This window comes from Drosophila miranda, chromosome 2, assembly GCF_003369915.1.
Source record: "Drosophila miranda strain MSH22 chromosome 2, D.miranda_PacBio2.1, whole genome shotgun sequence".
Classification (NCBI taxonomy): domain Eukaryota; kingdom Metazoa; phylum Arthropoda; class Insecta; order Diptera; family Drosophilidae; genus Drosophila; species Drosophila miranda.
In genome coordinates this window covers 1,592,606-1,615,526 of record NC_046675.1, presented here as the reverse complement: position 1 = coordinate 1,615,526, position 22,921 = coordinate 1,592,606, and the positions used below count along the sequence as shown (strand labels likewise).

Sequence of the window (22,921 nt, the reverse complement as noted above, 5' to 3'; positions counted from 1 at the left end):
GGGGTGTGTCTATTTTCCAGCATTCAGACACTCCACTCACCATTCTATTACCCTAAATTCCATTTAATTGGAGCGACCACTGTTGGCTTTTGCCCACCGAGATCTCGTATTACTTGCACATTCTACAAGGAAATTACCTGCATTTTTGCACAGCCGAAAGTTATTTTAGCTGCATTGCCAGAGACTGCTCGGGGTCTTGCTGGGAATCGGAAATAAATGCGTTCAGTTGTGTCGTGTTTGGTGGTGTCGAGTGGCCGCCAGGAAGGTGTAGACCGCCCCCAAAAGTGGGTTACATTCGTAATTCGAAGCTTACTGAAGTTTATTGTTTGCTGCAGTGTGTAAAAAAGTTGAAATAAATAGCGAGTGTACAATATTAAGTGGTGCAACACGAGCTTAGCTCTGAGCCGTGGCATAGATCAATTCATTGCAGCTATGTACATGGGAGTAGGGATCGGGTCGGATAGGCCGAACTATGTAATTTGTGACAAGCCAAGCGCACCAGGCAGCCGTCGTCGCGTCAAGCAAATGCATATCAACCAAACTCTTCGGGCGTTTCTAGCTGCCGCATTTCAGGGGCCGCAGCTCAAAGTATTTGTCCAGCACCTCATCGGTAATAAGCTTGCGCGCCGCCTGATGCTGCTCCACTATTGGTGTGAGGGTCTACGGAGTAGAAGATTAGCAATTGGATTTGCCAACATTCAAGTCTCTACTCACCTCCACGGCCAGCTTCTTGATCTCTCCCGTGAGCATCTCACCCTTGCTGTAGGCCACGCGCACCTCCTCCAGCTTTGCATCGCCCTCGAGGAAGAACTTCAGAAGCTGGTAGGACACGTCTATCTCTGGCACGCCGCCTAGCTCCCGATGCTCCTCTACCGTTGTGCGGCCACCCGAAAAGGCATACTTGTTGATCTTGTTCTTGATCTGCTTGGGCGTATCGGTCAGGTACACAGCAGAGTTCTGGTCGCTGGCGGACATCTTCGTCTTGGCTCCCTGCAGGGCCGGGAAAAATGTGGAGTGGATGAGCGCACACTTAGGGAAGCCCAGGCGTGGAGCCACGTCGCGCGTCATGCGGAAGTAGGGGTCCTGATCGATGGCGCATGGGATGAGGCAGTGAACCTTCTTGTTGCCGAATAGGAAGGGGAAGGTGCTGGAGATCGCTGGCGCTGCCTGGGCGGCGGGGAAGCCGATCTTGCCAATGATATCTGAGTCACCAAAACCGAAGATACCCTTCACCTGATTGAAGGTGACGCACTTTTGGATGCGAATGATATTCTGGTACATGGCAGGACACTTTCTATGAGGACACAATATTGAGAAGATGAATAAAAGAGCTGGAATCAGCTATGCTATGCTTTGCTACCTACCCCATAAACTCCAGGTTGTTGAATATAAATGTCTTGTTCACATCAAAGCCCATGGCCACAATGTCCTTGGCATTCTCTCGGGCCAGCTTGATGGCGTCCTCCACTTTCAGGTCTTTCCACAAGGTCTTTTCGTCGTCCGTCAACTGAATGACCAGCGGCACATCGAACGTCTCTTGCAGCCACTTGGTCATCATGAAGGGAATCAGGTGGCCCACGTGCAGGGAACCCGAGCTGGGACCGCGACCCGTGTACAAATAGAAGGGCTTGCCCTGCTCTTTCAACGTCAGAATGGTGTGCAGGTCACGGTGCGAGAAGAACATGCCGCGCCTAATCAGATGGTGTGCTGGCTTTCCCGTGATTTTCTCGAAGCGCGCGATAACCTCATCATCGATTTTGCTGGAGCCAAAGCGTTCTGCAACGTGTCAATTAACAATGTCATATCATTAGGTCGGCTCAGGATGTGTGAGTATTGTATAGATGATTCGATGGCACATACTTATTAGCTTATCGTAGTCCACGCCCGTATCGTTGCTGCTAGCCACATTCCACGGATCCACAACATCTTCAGCCGCCGCTGCTGCTGCTCCTTCTTGGGCCTGTGCATCGGTGCCCGTTTCCACGGGCTCGCCATCGGGCTTACCATTCAATGTCAGCGCCTCGACGCCCTCAACAACCGTCTCTTTGGTGTCCGTCATTGGATTAGGAGTTCAGTCTGCACTGTATTAAGCAATAAACAATAAAAATAATAAGTAATACTGTCGAACTTTCACATGTGAGGGCCAGTGACCGCGGATTTATCAATAAAATATACCGTCAGACCCTCAGAAATATACCGAAACATACCGTCTCATTTTAGAGACGGTAAGCCTCTATGGAAGCGCCAGTGTGAAAACCTCCGTTATCCACTTTTTGACATGCCTGTTTCCGACATTTCTGAAAAAATTGAATTTTTGATGGCCATACGATCATTCGATTCTGATCACGAATTAGAATTCGATGTGGCCTGGGACTTGGCTCTAAATGTCATTTCTACACGGTTTCTACATTGCATTGAACAAGAGGGTGAGTTCAGTCTTAAAATATACTGGAAAATACTGGAATACTATGAAAAGTATAAAATTTGCAAGGTGTGTGAGCTAGACATGGTGGCAATAAAATCAGTGTGACCGCGGATTTATTCATAAAATATACCGTCTGACCCCCAGAAATATACCAAAATATATCGGATCATTTTAAAAATGAACCGTAAATATACTGACGAATGCAATTGTTTATATATTCGGCTGATTGATTATAAACAATTAATTCACCATGCCTATTATGTACAATACGGGCGAGTGGTTCAAGGTGCGGCCAGACTACTACAGGTAAGTGCTGGCTTGTGTACTTCTTCAGGGACTCAATTCATTTATGCATACGCCCCCGCAACAGAAAAGTGGAGCTGGCGACGCCCGACTGGCCGCTGGATCTCGACCTGGAGTACATGCAGGTGGCAGCGGCACCCTATGGCGGTCCCCTGGCAGCAATACGAGATCCAACCAAACTAGTGCCCGTCAAAGGCACCGCCCGACCAATGGTGCGGATTTTCGACACCACCGGCCGGGAAACGGGTCACATATTGGTGAGCGAGTGAAAACAAATCCATAAAGGATTCGGTAACATATTTTCTGTTGCAGTGGAACCATGGCAAGCTCATTGCCATGGGCTGGTCTGACACGGAGGAGCTGATTTGTGTGCAGGAGAATGCTAAAGTCTTTGTCTTCGACATGTTTGGCAAGGAGAAGGAGTTGTACAGTATTGGAGACGAGGCGAGCGTCACAAAAATTGTGGAGGCCAAAGTGTTTCAGTCATCCGCTGGCACTGGAGTGGCTGTCATGACAACGTCCGGCCGGATATTTCTCAAGCAAAACAGCAGCAAGACAGAGCGAAAGCTACCAGATATTCCCAGTAACACTTAAAAGATGAACCATAGAAGCCATTTAATTCTTGCCACTTTCCTTTCCGTACAGACTCCAGCATCAATTGCTCCTGCTGGGAGATCGTAACCGAAGGGCGCAACAGCTACTGCCTGTTGGGACGAGAGCGTGAGGTCATCAAGCTATTTCCTGGTGAAACCGTAGGCACCATCACCGCCAATCTGTTCGAGAAGCCGCACGATCGGATCATCAAAATCTCCGTTTCATACAATCATCAGCATCTGGCGCTCTACACGAATACGGGCCTCCTCTGGCTTGGCAGTGTCGACATGCGCCAGAAGTACTGCGAGTTCGACACGGGCCGCAAGGACATGCCCCTGCAGATGGAGTGGATCATGAACAGCGACAACAGTGAAGCGGACGCCGTGGTCATCTCCTACCCCTCCTATCTGCTGATCGTGAATCGCAACGCCGATCGTAGCGATTTCCCCTACGATCCGATCATGTTTCTGGTGGCCGAAATGGACGGCGTCCGCATCATTACCCAGAGCTCGCACGAGATGATCCAGCGGCTGCCGAAATGCGTGGAGAACATCTTTGCGGTGAACAGCCAGGAACCGGCCAGCTATCTGTTCGAGGCGCAGAAGAAGTTCGAGGAGAAGTCCTACAAGTCGGATGAATATCTGAGCATGTGTCGCGACAGGATCGACCTGGCCGTCACCGAGTGCATTGAGGCGGCCTCCTTTGAGTTCTGTACCGAAACGCAGAAGAGTCTCTTGAGGGTGAGCGCTCCATAAAGCTCTCCAAGATTACTTTCGCGTAACTCTTGCTACATTCACAGACTGCAAACTTCGGCAAGGCCTTCATATTCGGCCACAATCCCGACGAGTATATGCGCATCATGCGGATACTGCGAGTCTTAAACACGCTGCGACACGAGAGGATTGCCATGCCGCTTACATTCAAACAGTAGGTTATCATTGGATCAAGGAGAGACTAAACGGCTGACGACTCCCTTGCAGGTTCTCGCATCTCAATCCGGAGGTCATCCTGAGTCGCCTGGTATTCCGCAAACACTATGCCGTCGCCATACAAGTGGCCAAGCATCTGAATCTGCCCGAATCCTGGATCCTCGAGCACTGGGCCTACCACAAAGTGATGAATGATCTCAGTGGGTAACACTCTAATCTCAGCGAGAAACCCCCCTCTCTAAGGCACTTTTCACTGCAGATGACGGCGAGGTAGCCCGCAAGATTACGGAAAAGTTTAAGAATCCCACCGTCGAAGGAATTTCGTTCTGCAACATTGCCGAGAAGGCGCATCAAGCAGGACGCGATGATCTGGCCATTAAGCTCTTGGAGCTGGAGCCACGTGCCTCGTTGCATGTGCCGCTGCTGCTGAAGATGCGCAAGTTCGATAGAGCAGTGGCCAGTGCCACACAATCGGGCGACACGGAGCTAGTCACCAAAGTTCTTCTGGAAATGAAGATGCACATGATGCTGTCCAATTTACATGTACGTAAATCCAACCGTTTTCTCATTTTATTCAATTCACTGGTAACAATAGATTAAAGTATTAACAATAAAGGGAAATATAGTAGAGGGGGAAAGAGGGAAAACAGTTTTACAAATTTGATGAATCAAGACTCTCGTAACTATGAAATGCTAATGGATATTTCAGGAGACACCGACTGGTAGGGGGTTTGTAATTATTACATAGAACTCTTAAAGGACTGCATAGCATCATGCATAGCACAGGGCCAGCGGACAGGCCGGAAAATACGAAAAGGTCTGAACGGAACCGCAAAATAGTTTGGGAGACCACAGTCCCGATTAGAAGCTTGCACCATTACCCTATTACATATTCTACGATGGTAGATCTGTGAGTTTTAGCCTAGATCGGTAAGGTGGTTTTGGAGTCTACCAGAGGCGTGGAAAAGCGTTCCTAATCTACCCGAAGAGTAGAGAAGCTCGAGCAATAGCTGAGTGCTTGTGTGGTTTTAGTTCTCGCACGCATTTCTTTTAGCTTCGTTAATAATAAGGATAGGCCGGATGCAAATGACTTCCCAGTGCCACTCCTGATGTAACATTAACGACATTTGACAAGGTTAGACAGATAAGACGAAATCCAGTTTAGTTGGGAAACCTAATAAAGACAGCTTGTGAAATGGCAGAGTTTTAGAACCTCGGTTGATTATAGCAGAGAACTCGAGAAGGTTAGTCGATGTAGATCCGTGCTGCTACGGAGATATGAAACTACAGCACAGATGTTGCATAGATTTCCTTTCTAAGGGAAGTACTAATGAAGTCAATGTTACCCCACAGATGACAATCCGCGATCATCCGCTGGCGTTGAACATGTACAAGAAAATCATGCGGGAGTCGAACCGTGCGGGTCTCTATGGCATATACAACACAGAGGACGATCAGAAGGCCATCGCAGAGTATCACTTTAATAATGCCATCGAGAACAAGGACCTGGAGTCGAATCTGTCGGTGATTGGAAACGCCTACACCCAGGCGCGATGCACTGTCGAGGCGGAGCTCTGTGCCGACACGAGCCGGCTTTTCAAGCTGCAGAAGACGCTGAGCGCCAAGTACAATGCCAGCCTGAACGGCCTGTCTGTGCACGACACCATCGAGCAACTGCTGCTGATGGGTGAGCTGAAGGAGGCGGAGAAGATACGGAACGACTACAAGGTGCCCGATCGTCGCTTCTGGTGGCTGCGCATACTCACCCTCGCCGAGCAGCAGAAGTGGGACGAACTGGAGAAGTTCTCCAAGAGCAAAAAGAGCCCCATTGGCTATGAGCCCTTCGTTGAGGTCTGTTTGAAGCACGGCAATGCCAGGGAAGCGCGCAAATACATCCCGCGATGTCGGGAGAACCGCAAGGTTCTCTGGTTTACCCGAGCAAAGTGAGTTCTTACTATTACCATGCACTGAAAGAGCTTATATTGTATACCTTGAATCTCCTTTAGCTATTTCGAGGAGGCCATCGACTGCGCCTTCGAGCAGCGGGATCTGCACAGCCTCTACGAACTTCAGAAGAAAGAGAACATTGTCAATGATGGCAACTTGCTGGCCAAGACCTGCAACTGCATTTCAATACTGGAGACACGAAAGTAGCGGCAACATTCCTAGTTATAAAATGAATACAGCTTGCTTTTAATAAACAATTACCATTTTATGTGTACGCATGCCAAGAGAATTGTGTGTTTACTTGCCTAAGGCTCGGATGGATATCCCCTTTATCTTTCGACTAAAAACTAACCCACAAGTATTTCTTTATAATAATATTTGGACGTTGATACGCAATGAATGCACCATCAAGTGGCCATGCGACACCAGCAGAAGGCTGGCATCCTCCAGCCCAACCGGCCGAGGGGAGTGGCCGGATGACGCGCGACACGTTAACCGAACCGATCGCAGGAAAATTAGAACTAAACCAGTTCCCCAGTGACCACTTAAATCATTCGTTTTCTCCCATTTCAAAGCCAATCCACAAATGTTTCAATTAAGATTCGTTATCAAGGACATTTTTATTATACATATGTATATGTGGTTGTATGTATATGTATGTAATAGATCACATAAAGCAAAAAGAGAATATTTTACTACATTTTGATGTTTTTTTGTTTTGTTTTGTTTTGTTTTGTGGTTGATGATAATGATACTCGGTAATGATGATGCGTCTTCAGAGAAGGACTACGTTCGTCGAAATTCTGCGGTGCGCAAATTCTGCAGGGTACGCACGGGATTAGTTGCTTGTATGCTGGATGTCGATGGTTGTTTATCATTAGGCTTCAGTTAATTCTCTACATATAATTACGATTTTAGTAAATTACAATTACAATACAATTATATAGTATATAGTATAAATATGAATACATTATCTATTCATTTATCTTGCGTTTCTTCGTTATTTGTATTTTTATTATTATTATTATGTATTTCTGAAGAGTTATTTCTGATTTATCGTAGGTTGGTTTTTTTTTGTTTTGCGTTTGCGTGTGGTTTTGTTTTTTCGTTAATTTTACATACATATATTAAATATATTTACGAACATAACAGCAGTCTTATATAAGATGACATACATACACTTAAACATATAGAAGTATATGTGTATAGTATATAGTATATATATATATATATATATAAATATAAAGAAATATACATATTCCATTTATTGTATTCATTAGAGGGTTTTGAGTTGATTTATCCGCTGTCCGAAAGTTAGGGATTGTGCCCCGGCAGGGAATGGCACCCGCTGCCGGGACACTCCGCGCTTCGGTGTGCCGAAGACACCTTTCCGTTCCGTTCCGTTTCTGCTTACATTTCCTTTTCCGTTCTATATAAAAGACGTTTGGCTAAACTAGAGCGCTCCGTTGGGAGTCGCCGCTTAAGCGTGAGTTCTTAAAGATATTGTATATTGTTGTGTATCTGTATCTGTGGCTACCCATGTGTGTGTGATTCCTTTTTCATTAGTATCTATTAGGGACGCAGAACTTTTTAGTATGTTGTTTTTTTTAAGACGCTGCGCGTCTGCGAAATGCGCTCTGAAAAATTTGTTTTGGCGGCTGACTAAATTGAGTTTTATCTCAATGTACGATTGATGTAAATTTATGTTAAAAATGTCATTCCATTTTGTTTTTGTTTTTTTTTTTGATCTGTTTTGAGTTCTTAGGGATGCCCGATGCACAGGCTAGGAAGTTCGATTGAATTTTTGCGGCATGCATGCAATACTTCTTCTCCTCCTCCTCCGCCGCTTGACAATGAAATAATTCACATCAAATCGACGTTACAATATACATATATTTCACGCGCACACACATATATCGTTATATAATCGTATATATCGTAGATCTATTGTAGGGACGTTCAAAATCTATAGCTATACAAGAATTACAATTACAATTACAATACATGCACGGAAACGCACTCACAAAAAGCTACAATTATAATTTATAAATTAGGTATACATCTACAATCTTTACACACACACACACATATATATATAATCGTATAAGAATCCATAGCGTTATCTATAATTATAATACTATAACTACTGTAGAGTTATTGTGGCTCCTAAGCGGAAACGGTTGCCATCACCAGACGCGTGGTGGCTCGTGGGCTCGTTGGGTTCCCCTAAATTTGTAGCTAACTAATTTCTGTTTGAAATATTCGACATTCTCCATCTTGAATCGTTCCATTGGCTCGCACAAAGAGTCACAAGGATCTTGGCAAGTTCAAGGCTTCGCGATGTGGAATTTTCCTAGTAAGCGACGGTATTCGTTAGCCAATTGGTAAAACTAGATGGTATGGGCCAACACTCTCACGCTCTGGCCCTCCTCTTAGATCTATTCCTTCATGTAGTTCAGAGGATTCTTTTTCCCAGACAGTTGGTGCGCATTGTTTTTTTTTTGTTGTTTTTTGTCGTGTTTTTAGGTTCTTGATGCATGCATGAAATCAAAGAATTAATTTAACTACAATAATGACTAGTTGAAGAAGGATCTTCAAATGTATTTTCTAAATTTTGTGTGTACAATTCTCAATTTTTTTTTTCTTTTCTTTGTTGTAAGAACTTTTTTGTAAGAATTTTCTAATGCAGTTTAGAAGAAGCATTTCTTAGGTGGCCAATTTTATGTACAATTTCCTTGTTAATATTTTTGAGATTAGTGTAATTTGTGTGTGTGTGTTTATCTGCGAAAAGCATGGAATTTTCTTTCGTTTTAAAGATACTCTCGTATTTGTGGGCTCTTTCCTTTTTGTTTTCTTTGCCAAGTGGAAACGTTTTCTTATGATTTTGTTTGCGGTGCAGCATTCATAATAATTTCTCTCACTCTCCCTCTATCTCTACTTCTGCATCCTCCATGTCTTGGTCCTCCACCTCAACTTCCTCATCGACCTCATTGACGAATCCTCTTGCTCTGCCATTCGTTCCATTCGGTTCGGTTCGGTTTGTTAGTCAGTTTTTAGTTACTACTTCATCACAGCCAACTCTACGCGGCGCTCAGCTTAGTCCCGCCCTCCGCTCTCCGCACTCCAGCATCTCAATTTATGGTTTTCTTGAAGAGATTTTGATGTATGTGCTCGTTCTGCAGCGCGCACATTTGGCCCACAGCAACGCCCCGCAGGCCACCGCCTGCTCCCACAGGTGCCGCCACATCGGGCGCCTTGGGAGACGCCGACGCCGAGGCCGACGAGGCAACGCTGTCGGCCGTGGCCGCTCGCAGGGTGGACAAGAACTTCTCTTTGATGTCTATTGACGAATACTTGTGCTCAATAAAGGTGGGCGAGATCTGCATGGGCGTCATCCCACTCCTGCTTCCACTTCCACTGCTGCTACTGCTCCGGCTGGAGGTGGCGCTGCTGGGGGCTGCCGATGGCCTGAGAGAAGCGGCTGCTGTGGGCCTCTTGGCGGCAGTGGCAGCGGCAATAACCATAGCGGCACTGGCACTGGGCTTGGGGCCTTCGCTGGTCGTGTGGAGGTGGTTGCTGTTGGTGCTCTTGTGGTTGTATGAAGAGCTGGAGTAAGTGGTGTCGCTGCTGGGGGCTGTCGATGGCCTGAAGGAAGCGGCTGCTGTGGGCCTCTTGGCGGCAGTGGTTGCGGCAATAACCATAGCGGCACTGGCACTGACACTGGGCTTGGGGCCTTCGCTGGTCGTGTGGAGGTGGTTGCTGTTGGTGCTTTTGTGGTTGTATGAAGAGCAGGAGTAAGAGGTTTCTGCAATAGGTAGAGAGAAAAGGAAAAGAAGTAACGAAAAAACATAAAATCAAAAGAACACAAAACGAAAAAAGAACCACCAAACACCTTTGACAGAAGGGGAAAGGGATGCAAATGATAATTAAACCAAAATATTGCACTAAAACGTAAGAGGGCTCGGGTTCGAGTGCGAGCCCGAGCTCGTTCATAGACCAATCAAATCGGAGACATAAAATTCGATATTGTATAATTAAAATCAATTTGCTAATGCTTAAAACATAAATAATACTTGTTGTCGAATACGAGTAGGAATAGGCCGCAAGACAATAAAATGATTGAGTTTCTAATGCGAGTAGAGTATTGCGTTCTTGCGCTGTTTGCATATTATTACAATTTGTCCTTCGTGCTTCGCCTAGGAGGGATGGGGTTGCTTCTAGGCTCTATTTTCTAAATTAAACGTTTAATTACAAATTAAAAGGAGATCAGCAGTCGTAAATAGTTTAGTACAAGCGCGATAGTCATTGTTACATATAATCATCATAATAAATCGTTTATAAATCTCTCTTGTTTCAAATATTGCACAAACCATCAGATTTGTTGTTTCTGCTCTTCATAGATCGGGATTCTTGTGTTTTTAAGAACCAACGTTTACAAATACATTTTAAATACAGAACTTATCCCTGTCTCTGGTGTTTTCTAAGCAAGTCTATGCAGTCTACGATGGTACGATGTTTAAAATGGTGTTTCGGTGAGTGACTTGTGGCCCACTCAGATCTTGGCGGTCTCTTAAGCTTAATATCATGTCATAGGTTAAGTTAACTAAGGAAAAAACTACGGTTCAAACGATTGCAACGAGCTTGAGAATGTTTCAGGGGGTCGGGGTCTATCTGTTTTTCGTATACGAGGCTTGTCAATGCGGCGGCGGTTGCTGCTGGGGCGGCTCTGGCAGCTCGGGCGGCGGCTCCAGCGTCAGTTGGCGATGCATCAGTAGCTGCTTTAGTATAGGCTACGTTTCGTCGTTGGCGGCGCCAGCGCCGACAACTTCAATGGCCGCCACTGTGACAGTGGAGACAGCATTGGCTGCCGCTGCTGCTGAGATCACATTCGCCTCTTCCGCTGCCTTGCTGCTGGCTTCTGCGATGGTGGCTATGACCGCAGCCACGCTTTCCGAGATCGCTTCATTCAGCGGCGGCTCATCCGTCTCCATCGGCTCTATGCCGGATATGGGCTCCATCTTTCCCTTCTTCATCAGTGGCGGCTGCTGCTGCTGCTGTTGCTGTTGCTGCTGCAATTGTTGTTGTGGCGTGGGCGAGCTGCTCTTGCTGCTGTTGCCGCTGACGCTGCTCGTGGGACTGATGGGCAGCACATGATGCTGTTGCTGCTGCATCTGCTGTTGCAGTTGCAGATGATGCTGTTGCAGCTGATGCTGCTGTTGTGCCTGGACTGGCTGCAGGATCTGGCTGGGAGTGGTTGGCTCTTGCAGAAGCAGGATGCTGGTCTTCTGGTGCTTCTGCATGTTCGAGGTGAGCGAAGTGAGCAGCTGCTGCTGCTGCTGCTGTTGCTGTTGCTGGTGATGTTGCTGCTGGTTGTTGTGGCCACTGGTATTCGTCGTGGTGGTGAAGGTCAGCGTCTGGGTGTTTTTGGTGGGCGATGTGGCTGGCGTGAGTATGCCAAGGTTCACCAAGTTTGGCAACGGCATCTTGTTGGCGTTGTTGTTGCTGCTGTTTATCACCGTCGGGCCATTGCTGGTGGTTTGCTTGACTACTTGGTCCACAACATTGGGCGCCACTACAGAGCCACCGTTGGCCACGTTGGTGGCGAGTTTCAGTATCTTACTGGCCGTTGCATTGGCAGCCATTAGGTTGCTAACAGTCTTGGGATTTGCGTTGTTCCCATTGCTGTTGCTGCTGTGGCTATTGGCTTTAATGGATACTAAACCGAGTGTGCTGCGCATTAAATTGTTGTTGCTGTTACCTGTTGCTGTGCCGCCATTCTGGTGGTGGTTCTGATGCTGCTGCTGCTGCTGTGGATGCGGCTGGTGTTGCTGTTGCTGCTGCTGCTGAGATGGAAGATTGGTCAGGGTGACCACGTTCCCAGTGCTGAGCTGCTGCAGCATATTGCCACCCCCAACGATGGCAGTGTTCTGGCTGCTGCTGCTGGTGCCGTTGTTGTTGTTGTTGTTGTTGGACAGACTGCTGCCTCCATGACAGCTGCTGGCGCTGCTCGACATGTTGCTAATGCTCGACGGGCTCAGCGAGCCAAGCGACTGCGATGGAGAGTTGCTGCGCTGGATGGCGGGCGGAGTGGGATTGGAGCTGCTGTTGGTGCTGCCACCACTCACGGAAGAAGATGCGGCGGCAGCCGCAGCATTGGCCACCTGCTGGGTGGTCAGAACGCTCTCGGGCTGCGCATTGTGGGTGTGAAGGGCATGGTTTTTCAGGCCCTGCGCCGTTTTGTAGCTTTTCCCGCAGTGGCATTTGTAGCCCTTTCGCACTCTGTGGTGGAGTAAAATTATGAGTTTCTAGAGCCCAATTGGGAGTCCCCTTTGGGTGGACTGCCTACCTTCCGTCCTTTTTGTGGCCATTCTTCGAATGGTACTTGATGCCGTTGACGTTTTTGTAGCGCTTTTTGCATCCGGGCACAGGGCAGGCGAAGGGTTTCTCATTGCCAGGCGTGCCATTGCTTCCGCCACCGGAATGCCTATGTGCGGAGAGTGCGGAAGGTTTACAATCATCAAAACTTTTGCTTTTTTAGAGGTATTTAGAGAGATAGAACGAACCTGCTGCCATAGCGCATGATAAACTCGGAGCTAAACTCCTCGGTGGTCCAGGAATCATTGCTGTCCTCGGACTCCGTGACAACCATTTCATCCTCGTCCATTTCACTGCCTAAAATATCAGAAAAGAGCAGACCCACAGATTACATTATCAGTTCCAGGACCATGGCGAGTCATGGGGGTCGGTCATCACTCACCTGTGGGCGTGGTGCTGCGATTGGACGACGACATGCTGTAGCTGTGGTGCTTGATGGCCAGCTTTCGCTTGAGCTCCACATTGCCACTGCCGTGGCTGCCGGAATTGCTGCCGCTATTGGTGGCAGGTGGGGCGGTGTTGTTGGCCAGGAAAGTGGCGGCCTCCTTGCGATTGTCCTCCGTGACGAAGCGCAGGACGTAGCTCAGGGGCAGGCAGGCAGGCTGGGCCTGCTCCTTCTGTTCGACCACCTTAGGATCATAGTCTGAAGTGGGCGATGAGAGAGAGGAATCAGAAAAGAGACGAAAGAGGGGATGAGCTAATTGAAAATGACATTTCGAATATGAATCCAAATCTGAATCGGAGGAATGCGGGCCGGCGGACTGGCGGACCGGCCGGCCGACAGAAACCTGCATCCAAATTTATTTCGGCTCGCCCATATTTATTAAATTGTTGTACTCGTATTTGCAGTGAAACAAGTTCAAGCACTCGGTACACGGCGACACGGCGACACGACCGACACACAGACCCACAGAAGCAGTAATTTATTGTTAAAATGTTGAAATAAGCAAACAGACGAGAGTGCACGTACAGAAACCCCAATTTAATGCCGCTGCTGACGCATTTTGTGAGGGTTCTGTTCTGTCTGTTCTGCCAACTGCAGGAGCGGGCCGTAGGGGGGTAAGCCGAGCGAGCACAGCTCATGTGTCTGGCTGCTAGTCGCGGGACATTATCTTATCGTTTTAACGAAACATAAGCCCAGCAGTTTGCTTAATCAGAGAGTGCATAATAGCAGCAGCTCGCAGGTGCCCGGTGACGGTGGCCGTCCATCTGTCCCAGCTCTCACGCAAAAGTTGAACGCTTGGGATTGTGTGCGTAACCTAACCTCCATGAGCGGACCACTACAGCAGTGCACGCTTTATTTCTCAATTACATTACAGTTTGTGCGTAAACTGTGTCACAGCGGCGCACGATCATCATTCATCGTGTGGCCTAGGGCACCCAGCGCTGTAACAGAGCAGAGTGTTTACAGTGGGGGCTGTTTATCCTTTACAATCTTATCTTTACCGTTTCCTTTTCATAGAGTTACAGCCCTGCCTCCCACATTCGATTATCTTGCGATAACGTTGAACATTTGATTGATTCGCTTGATATTATAGCTATAGGTATAGGTATAGGCTTTGGGTGTGTGCGTGCCGTACCACTGAACGTTTCATTCGTCAATTAAATCATTTTTGTGCGTAAGTGTGTCAGCACGACCATTCATTACGTCACTCAAAGCCAGAGGCCCCATGCACTGTAACAGAGCGTTTACAGCGGGGGCCTAACAGCTGTTTATCCTTAACGATCTTTCGATTGCAGCTCTGTCTGCCACCCACATTCCAGGCGATAACGATAACGCTGCATTTTAATTGATTCACTTTGAATGACGTGCAAATACAAAACATATGCCGAAACATATGCTTAATTTAGCAGAATCCACACACACCCCCACGAATTCCCCTCCCCGCTAGCTAACGCTACTCTTATCAGGGCAAGTGGTGATTAAAAACATTTGCGGCCATGATTTTATGTCTACGTGCCTTGCAATCGATTGATGACACATACACATACAAAGAGAACACATCGATATTGAGTTTATTACGCACATAATTCCACGTACCGCCCATAGTTACTCAAAGATACATGTTAATATTCGATTGTGGCATATAAAAACATTTTTGGCTGACAAAATCGCACAGAAGCCGCCCCGCCCACGGCCACCACCGCCCCCTCTCTTGCTGTTGAGTTTTCTGCTTCAAAGTGCCATTCGCACACGGCGTAATTTGCTACGGTCAAATCAGTTCAACATTTATTTTGCATTCATTATTGTTATTATTTTGTTGCTGTTTTTGTTGCTTTTGCTAGTTGATAACCTCAAGCATTCCCTCTCAGTATCACAGGCAGTCTCTCCGCGGTTCTCTCGCCTTCTCTCGCTCACACACACGTCTCCTGCTGTAGGTGACACTTACTTGCTCTTCGACTTTTTTACAGACAGCTTTTAAACAAACAATATGATCTATGTACACACAATATATACTGCCTATATACCGAGTATAGTATATCTTTCGTATTTGTATTTCAAAAACAAAATAAACGCAGATGCCGCCGTTCCTGCCGCTCCCTCCCCACCCATGAGTCATGCACTTGTTGCAGAATTTCGAGCAGATAATAATTACAAACACACACAGACGAACAAGTGTACACATTGTTTTTGGACGGACGAATCAGACCAGCAAAACAACAAAACTTTCCAATAGATTCGAAAGCATTCTTTGAAATTTTGATAAAAACAAAGACGCAAAAGTCGTTGACTTGACGAATATTTTGGCAATGTCTGTATGCTGAATTTGCAAATGTGCAGACAGAAACGATCATGTTATCTTCGTAACCCGGCGCCATGTCGAAATTCGAAAAGCAGAAGCGAGACGAAGCGTTCTTCCTTACACCCCCAAAAAACACACACATCAACATACTACAGTTATTTGGGACCCAACAGGTGCCTGGCAACTGTGAAAAGGACAAACGTGAAGGTCTCCCGGATGGGGCGGTGTTGCCAGGGCAACGCCAACGCCCAACGCCCAACGCTCGACGAAGCGTGCGGGCTTGATAAGACATTGACGGCAAACCGAAACGAAACCCCACTCTGCCCACGCATCAAATGTCCTTCGAGATAATGAAATGATAGGCATTTATAATCCGGGCAAATGTTCGCTTCGTTCACGTAATGGAACCAAGTCACACCGACATGGATAATGGATTGGGGGATGGATGCGACTGACAGGAGGGGCAGAGTAGACGCCATGTGGGCGTATGCTCGAGCTTTATGTAATGCCCCGGGCCGAGTCAGGCCGGGCCGTGGAGAGAGAGAAAGCCTGCCCGGGCAACGCCGACGCCGCCATTGCTGTTGTATGTTGACCGTTATCACACTCACTCGTAGGCAACAACAAAACAGCTGCCAACGTAACTGTAACCGAGTCAGCTGAGCCCCGGGTAGCCACCCCTACATGAAGCGTATATATATACACTATACATAGATGGAATACAAACAAACGATGCCCCGCACCACCATTTACCCACCCCCTTGAGCATGATGCTACATAACGCACAGCACACACAACCCCCAAGCCCCGTTGCGACCCACAATTGAAGCCAAGTGGCAACACTGGGCTTAATTTTATTGATTTTCTCTCTGCACACCCCACCCCTTTAATACCCGCTCCAGAACCAGGTACCTGAGCGAGCACCCACACGCTAAAATTAGAAATTGTTTATATCTATGCACTCAAATGGAGGGAGGGTGGGGTGGGGTTCGGAGGGGGAGTGGGTTCCGACAGCCGGTACAAGTCCACACATACAGAATGATTAATTAGGGTTCACAGGAGAATGGAGGGCGGACGTAACCCAGTCACGTGTGTATTCAGAGGCCCAGCTTCGGACAATTGTGCGTGGGCGACCGACCAGGGAGTCTGTGAAAGTAGACCGCATCTCCGATTACTCGCCAAATGCATAGCTGCTCTGATACACCTGCCGCGACAGAGACGCGCGCGCTCAAAACCCAAGCCAAGCCATGCGGACAGGTCACAGAAAAGGGCGCTTAACATGCCGGTTCCATAGTACAAGATGCTGTGTTGGCCTCACGCACACCATCACACGTACACACACAATCGCACTGGTGTTGTTGGTTTGTTGTTGCCTGAATAGATCACCGGCTTTTTGCTTGCTTTTGTTTTGCTTATAATACGCGCTCGCTCGCACTAACATGGTAACATGGTTGTATCCGATCATGGCCAGAGGAGCAAGCGCACACCAATCGAATGCTGTACTTGCCGATGTGTGCGTGAGGTACACACAGGTAAGCAATTGTGTGCCTATTATACATGCCGCGTGCATATTTAGGCCTGGGTCAGCATCGATTTTCCCCGAATAGAATCTGAACTATCATTAATAACTGGCTTTAGGCCCAATCGTCCAATAGAAACAACATTCACCACACAACGGGCGTACACCCGCACACCAATTCACTCACTCACTCACTCACTCACACACAAACACTCTCGCAACACATGCAGATACGCCGCACCGCACCGCGCATCATGTATGCAAACGTATATACTTTGTATGGTATATAAATAAAATAAACAAAACACACCGCTCGCTTCGATGCATCACGCGACTACTAAATGATTACTCCCGTGTCACAAGTGCTCACCTATATGGGTGTCCTCGATGTGTGATATTAGATCGCTTAAGCTTGGAAATGTGATGCCGCAGCCACTATATTTACAGACGTTGATCAGGAACACGGCCATATCACTCTATCACTCGAGTCGTACGACGATGACTGCGTTGTAGTTATGTAAAATTGTTCGAATGAATACTGTTGTTGGTGGCGATGGTCGAGACTATCGAGTATCTATCGATAGTCTGCAGCGAAACATTCTAGCGGTTGATGCGGCCTGTCCGATATAGCCTATAGCCTATAGCCTCTCAATTTCACTGTATTTGTACTAATATCCAAGGATTATTGGTATCTGCTAAATGCAGCAAATTTTACAGTGATTTGAAAAACCGCGTGGCGTGGCTCCCGGTCGATGCAGCCGATGCCCCTGTTGTTGCTACTGCCGTCTCTAGTTGGCCTGGCTGCGTGGTGTGGTGTGTTTCGGTCTCACACACACACACACTCATGCATAAATGCTGCTGTTATGCAATTGAGGGCTGCAATGACACACAAACGGGGAGCGGGGCGGCGAGATTTGCTGTTAGATGTGGCCAAACAAGCATAGGGAAAATCACAATTTATCTACTTACAGCATTCTGTGTCGATTGTGAAGCCTTGCAGTTGCAGGAAATTAAAACATATTCGAAGCGACGTGACGTAGACACCAACGACACGACGACGCGTTATGCTGCGGTTGTAGTTGTGTGCGTGGATGTGGTGAATAGGCCAGAAACGGAACGGGCTAGAGTGACCAGGGCTAGAGTGATAGATACGATTAGCTGAGGATGCAAGGCGGTTGTAAGTAGAGAAATACATTAAATAGCTAGTAATTAAGCTAGATAAAATGTTCTGCTAACCTTATTTGAAATTAAATAGTACAAACATTACTATCGATTACATTACAATACTTTTTAAATTGACCCGCCCGACAATCGGAACTATCGCCGACGCAGTTAGAGCAACTATGATGCCAGGACTGACAATTCGCCATTTTCACTTCCAAGGAGTTTGACAATTTAGACGTCTCATGTCGTGAAAATTAATAATTGTTAAAATCAGCTACGAGGTGATAGCATCAAGCGTTGAAATTTTGTGATAATAAAGCAAAAACCGGCATTGCATTCCAGTATCGCTTCCAGTACACCACGGATGGACCGGCGCAGGCTTGCATTTACCGCAAACTAGTTACAATCGCAATTCAATTTCGCCACTGACGCCGCTATTAAAGTAATTGATGGACAGCTATAAAAATAGTGCAGCAAACGGATCTCAGTTGACTCGAATAATGCCATTTGTTTATAATAAACACTTAAATTAGTAGGTTATCGATAGAATCGCGTGCGCGCGCACCTTTCCCGACCGTGGAATTCACCACGCAGACGTCCAAAATTTTGCCAGCACAGGGTAAAGTTATATTTCGCGTTCAATACGGTTCCACTGTTGTTAAGGGTTTGTTCGAAGTGAGTTCTGCGATGGAATTGAAAACTGCTCAGCTGCTACCGCCGCCAGCGGAGCACCCCCCCTGCTGGTTGAATAATCAGTGCTCGGAAAGAAAATTCTTTAGATTATTTTGCGAATGTGAATGCAAAGTGCAAGTGGAAAAGTGTGAATTATCAGTGGAAATTGTACATTTTCTCGAAAACGTGTCGAATGTCGCCATCTTGCGGCACACACACACACACACACACATGTGACGAGAGGAATTGCCAGTGCTCAATAGTGTGCCTGTGTGTCGAGACGTTGCGTCACTGAAAAAGTCGAACAGCAAAGTAAATTGACAAATTTGCAAGAAAACTAAAGAAAAAGGTTTTAATTTCGCAGAATCAAACTAACACGTGAATATTAACGTCGAGTCGCGTGAAAGTCCAGTGCAAAAGCAACTTTTTCCACCCATTACGTAACATTTTGCAGGCGGTAGCGGCAGCAGCAGCAGCGACAGCGACAGCGGCGTTTACCAAATGCAAACTGATTTATCGCATAGAACCTATAGTTTATTTCCATCTATATCTTTTGCAGAGCTCCGTGCGCTAGCTTCAATTTTGTCGTAAGCCAATCAAAAAAAAAATCAACTGAAAATGTTCGTGTCGACAGTCTCTCGCATTGCCCCCGTTGCCAGGAGCGCCGTAAGTAGACGAAAATGTGACGTTACTCTTGTTGTGCCTTTGTGCGAGATAAAACGTGTTACATAATCAATAGCTGCATCGATTTTCCTAGTTTTTTTCCCTCGATATGCATAAAAATCTATATTGGCGGCCGCTTACATCGGCGCCCCTTCGTGGTGAACTTCCAATCGTGGAAACACACACAGTTACATAAGTTAAGTTGCAGGCAAAGTTTGAGGTTATGTCGAGAACGCGGCTGGAAACATAATTTAAATGCAATTAAGAGGAAAGTAAATTAAATTTTACACTTTTCAATCGAAATAGAATCAATTTGTTGACCAATTAGTGCCTACAAAGAGCCTCACATGGCATTGTATAACTAGACCGTATCTATCGTGCGTGCGCCCTTAGTTGAGGTTAGAACAGGTGAAAGCTTTCCAATGGCGAGAGGAATAATTCAACTTTTGTTTATGACATTATTGATAATCCGGGAATCCATTCGGCCGTGCAATCGAATAGCGTCAGTGGTCATTGTCCGTAGCGATACAACAACAAATGCAGTTGCCAAAATATCAAACCTAAATTACTCAACGATTGCATAACTTGGCAATGGCCGGCCACCTATGCCTATTAAATAAGATTTTTCTCAGACGGGGAAAAAGCACAATGAACTGACGCCTCACTCTCAAAGGGGGTGGACTGCTTCTCTTATCATTTGGATACACTTTTATCCCAAGCAAAGTACAGAGCAACTACCACTTATCCGCATTCTTCTTATATAATAACTAACTCAATATGTCTTCTCCTTTGCAGCTCCTCGCCAACTCCAAGCAGTACTTGCGACCATTGAGCAGCGCCGTCATCAGCCAGAGCCAGACCTTGGCCGCTCAGAACACAACCCCAGTTGCATTACTGCCACAAATCAGGTCATTCCAGACCTCGCCCGTCACCCGTGACATTGATTCGGCTGCCAAATTCATTGGTGCTGGTGCTGCAACAGTCGGTGTCGCTGGATCCGGTTCGTATTGGTTTTGTTGTTACTCCCATTCCCATGGCTCACACCCACCTATCATGCGTGGCCCTCTGCCCATGTCACGTCCCGGCTCTTTACCTCCTTCAGTCAGTTACAAACTAGCATCTGGGGCACACACAACGAGTATCTGATTACTCTTACTTTGCCCCGGGAAGGTCTGAGATTTGGCCAAGCCTCCTTGTGTTGTTACAACATGCAGTGCATCGAGAGGTGCCTGTGTGTCGGAGGCTTAATTTCCTAGCAGGAAACCTGTGTGATTGCAGGACGAAAGTACCAGAAATACTGCGGCTTGGCGTTGCCATCGGCGCTCGCGTCTGACTGCCGCCTTGTTGCATTGAAAACTTTCGTGGCCGGCTGTTTTAGTGCAATGTGCTTGCTGCAGAGCCTCCGGGCAACGCAGAACTCAATTCAGACTAATCTGTGACTGACTGGCGTCAGCAAACGAGGCGAAAGACCGAAGACAATGGCTGGGCAGGGACCGCGTCGGTTGTGTTTACACGATGTGCAACAGAACTCGTATAAGCTCAGCCCGAGCTCTTCGGCTGTTGCCGGAGATCATCTTTCATTTGAGACGTTGACTAATTGAATATTGTCTTTCTTCCATGTCCCCCACATGTTTCCGCGTCCTTGACAACAAACCAATGCAACAGGTGCTGGTATCGGAACAGTATTCGGTTCCCTCATCATTGGTTATGCCAGGAACCCATCCTTGAAACAGCAGCTGTTCTCCTACGCCATTCTGGGCTTTGCCCTGTCTGAGGCCATGGGTCTGTTCTGTCTTATGATGGCTTTCCTGCTGCTCTTCGCCTTCTAAGCGCGCATCGAACGAATGCTCGTCCTTGTTTCCTGCAATCGTGCGTGTGTGTGTGTGTGCGCTCGGCTGAGGGCAGACGCGGGCATCCGAGCGGCGGCAGAGGGGAAGTAACCAACAACCAACCAACCAACAACAACACCATCGTTCGTTTTTCGATTATTAATGATACAAATGATTGATTGATTGATAGCAACAAGAACATCCTGTACAACTATCTAATTATAAAATAACAACCACAACCACATAATATATGTAATTTTGTTTTTAAAAAACATCCGAAACACCCGAAACGTAGTAATCGCCTAAGGAGAAGAACAAAGAACACACTTTGAGTTAAGTTTAAAACGATATCAGCAGAGCGGAGCGGAGCGCTAATAAACAATTCTGGAAGAACACATCACTGCGAGAACATAATGCATTATAGAGATCGATCGGATCGAATCGAAGACTAGAGAACAACACATTCACGATCAAGATTGTAACGAAATGTATAACGAACAGCTTAATCTGTATCTGAATCTGTATAAATTGAAATTAGATTTTAATTGAAGCCAGCTTCAGACTCATCTCCGCCAGCCCCACACCCCACACGCACACGGATGAGGCCCCACCAGGAGTCCGGTCGCACTCGACTCTCCTCACATCCAGGGTGGAAGAGGTCCACGTCCGCTTCAAGTCTCTCTCTCTCTCCACCGAAGTTCTTGGATTGGACCACCATCATCCATCGTCAAAGCGGCAGGCTAAACGTGCCTCCTCTGTCCACCAGCCCAACATCAATCTCTGTGGTGTGGGTGATGCGAGTGCGGGCGATTCTGGCGAGGAAAAGTCCGTGTGCGTCCGCGGTGCTGAAGCGTTGTAGTTGTGTGCTCATAATTTTGCTATTTTATGTGGCATGTACTGAGAACCCATTTCTTTTCAAGTGTATTTTGTATTCGAAAATCAATTTCCTTAATGTAAACGCAGTTAATTTTTGTATTGCCACTTAATATTTATTATAAATATTTACTAAAAGTAGGATTTTATCAATGGCATGAGCAAACGAACAAGAAGCACGGAGCCGAATTGTGAAATAAAGGAGATATGAATGTGTTCAAGGAAAATCATTATTGTCTTATTTGAATATTTGTTAGAAAAAACCCGAAGATTTCCAAGGGGCTGCAGTTGGCTGGCAGCTAAATTGAAATTTGAATTTTCCGCCAAAATGCAGCTCTGCGCATCTCGACACGAGTAATCGATAGATGCGCGCTTACAATGCACAAATGAGTAGTTACCGTGTAGTTACCATGTCATAAATTGAGCAATGTAAAAATTTAATTGAATTGTCATCGCTAATCCGAAAACGAGCAGGATGGGCAACATTCTGATACCCTAGGAAAAAGGATAGTATAGAATTGGGGATATGTTTGTCAGTAGTTACAAGCTGAATTTTCATGTTTATTAAGTGAAATTGGTACAAGGATGTCCATACTTAAATCGGATATCTGTTGACCAGCAACAATGGCGTAACGTAACTCACTTACGTTTCATTCCGTGCACACTTACGTTTTTGTGCTTTGAATTTAAACCTTATTTAAGAAAAAGTTCAATAAATAGAATTAATTTAAATTATAATGTGTTCATGTATAAAAGTCCTACCTTGCTAGTAGTATCAAATCGAATATTAAAATCAAGGAATATGGCTGCCAATCCTTGACGAACACGATTAACCCATAGTAGACCAAGGGGTGTTTTAATATACCACGGAAAATAAGGAGAATTTA

The 22,921-nt window shown here is 46.5% G+C and overlaps 4 protein-coding genes and 1 long non-coding RNA gene across 6 annotated transcripts; 2 read left to right on the top strand and 3 right to left on the bottom strand.

The window, feature by feature from the left end:
• Window positions 1–300: 300 nt before the first annotated feature.
• LOC108155288 (tryptophan--tRNA ligase, cytoplasmic) lies at window positions 301–2,161 on the bottom strand. The gene is made up of 4 exons (XM_017286004.2): window positions 1,861–2,161; window positions 1,365–1,776; window positions 715–1,294; window positions 301–660 (listed from the first exon to the last, which is right to left on the bottom strand). The coding sequence occupies exons 1-4, from the start codon at window positions 2,057–2,059 to the stop codon at window positions 556–558; spliced, it is 1,296 nt and encodes a 431-aa protein (XP_017141493.1). The 5' UTR covers window positions 2,060–2,161; the 3' UTR covers window positions 301–555.
• Window positions 2,162–2,604: 443 nt separating this feature from the next.
• On the top strand, window positions 2,605–6,487 carry LOC108154620 (vacuolar protein sorting-associated protein 16 homolog). Its single transcript, XM_017284940.2, has 9 exons — window positions 2,605–2,731; window positions 2,796–2,985; window positions 3,041–3,311; window positions 3,374–4,062; window positions 4,122–4,249; window positions 4,303–4,451; window positions 4,511–4,794; window positions 5,605–6,194; window positions 6,258–6,487. Exons 1-9 carry the CDS (start codon window positions 2,676–2,678, stop codon window positions 6,403–6,405), a joined length of 2,505 nt encoding a protein of 834 aa, XP_017140429.1. The 5' UTR covers window positions 2,605–2,675; the 3' UTR covers window positions 6,406–6,487.
• Window positions 6,488–7,932: 1,445 nt separating this feature from the next.
• Window positions 7,933–17,983, bottom strand: LOC108154622 (alpha-protein kinase 1). Of its 2 annotated transcripts, XM_017284944.2 has the most exons (7): window positions 17,803–17,972; window positions 17,204–17,709; window positions 12,956–13,216; window positions 12,762–12,870; window positions 12,545–12,682; window positions 11,957–12,477; window positions 7,933–10,003 (listed from the first exon to the last, which is right to left on the bottom strand). In XM_017284944.2, exons 2-7 carry the CDS (start codon window positions 17,301–17,303, stop codon window positions 9,330–9,332), a joined length of 1,803 nt encoding a protein of 600 aa, XP_017140433.1. In that variant the 5' UTR covers window positions 17,304–17,709; window positions 17,803–17,972; the 3' UTR covers window positions 7,933–9,329. The 2 variants fall into 2 exon arrangements, with proteins under 2 accessions (XP_017140433.1, XP_017140432.1); XM_017284943.2 differs by lacking the exon at window positions 7,933–10,003 and having other exon boundaries at window positions 10,213–12,477; window positions 17,803–17,983.
• A 584-nt stretch (window positions 17,984–18,567) lies between these two features.
• Window positions 18,568–21,408, top strand: LOC108154629 (ATP synthase lipid-binding protein, mitochondrial). The gene is made up of 4 exons (XM_017284951.2): window positions 18,568–18,672; window positions 19,229–19,335; window positions 20,128–20,332; window positions 20,998–21,408. The coding sequence occupies exons 2-4, from the start codon at window positions 19,288–19,290 to the stop codon at window positions 21,159–21,161; spliced, it is 417 nt and encodes a 138-aa protein (XP_017140440.1). The 5' UTR covers window positions 18,568–18,672; window positions 19,229–19,287; the 3' UTR covers window positions 21,162–21,408.
• LOC117187185 lies at window positions 21,206–22,814 on the bottom strand. The gene is made up of 2 exons (XR_004471924.1): window positions 22,682–22,814; window positions 21,206–22,529 (listed from the first exon to the last, which is right to left on the bottom strand). It is a non-coding gene; the product is annotated as an uncharacterized LOC117187185 (long non-coding RNA).
• Window positions 22,815–22,921: the final 107 nt, after the last annotated feature.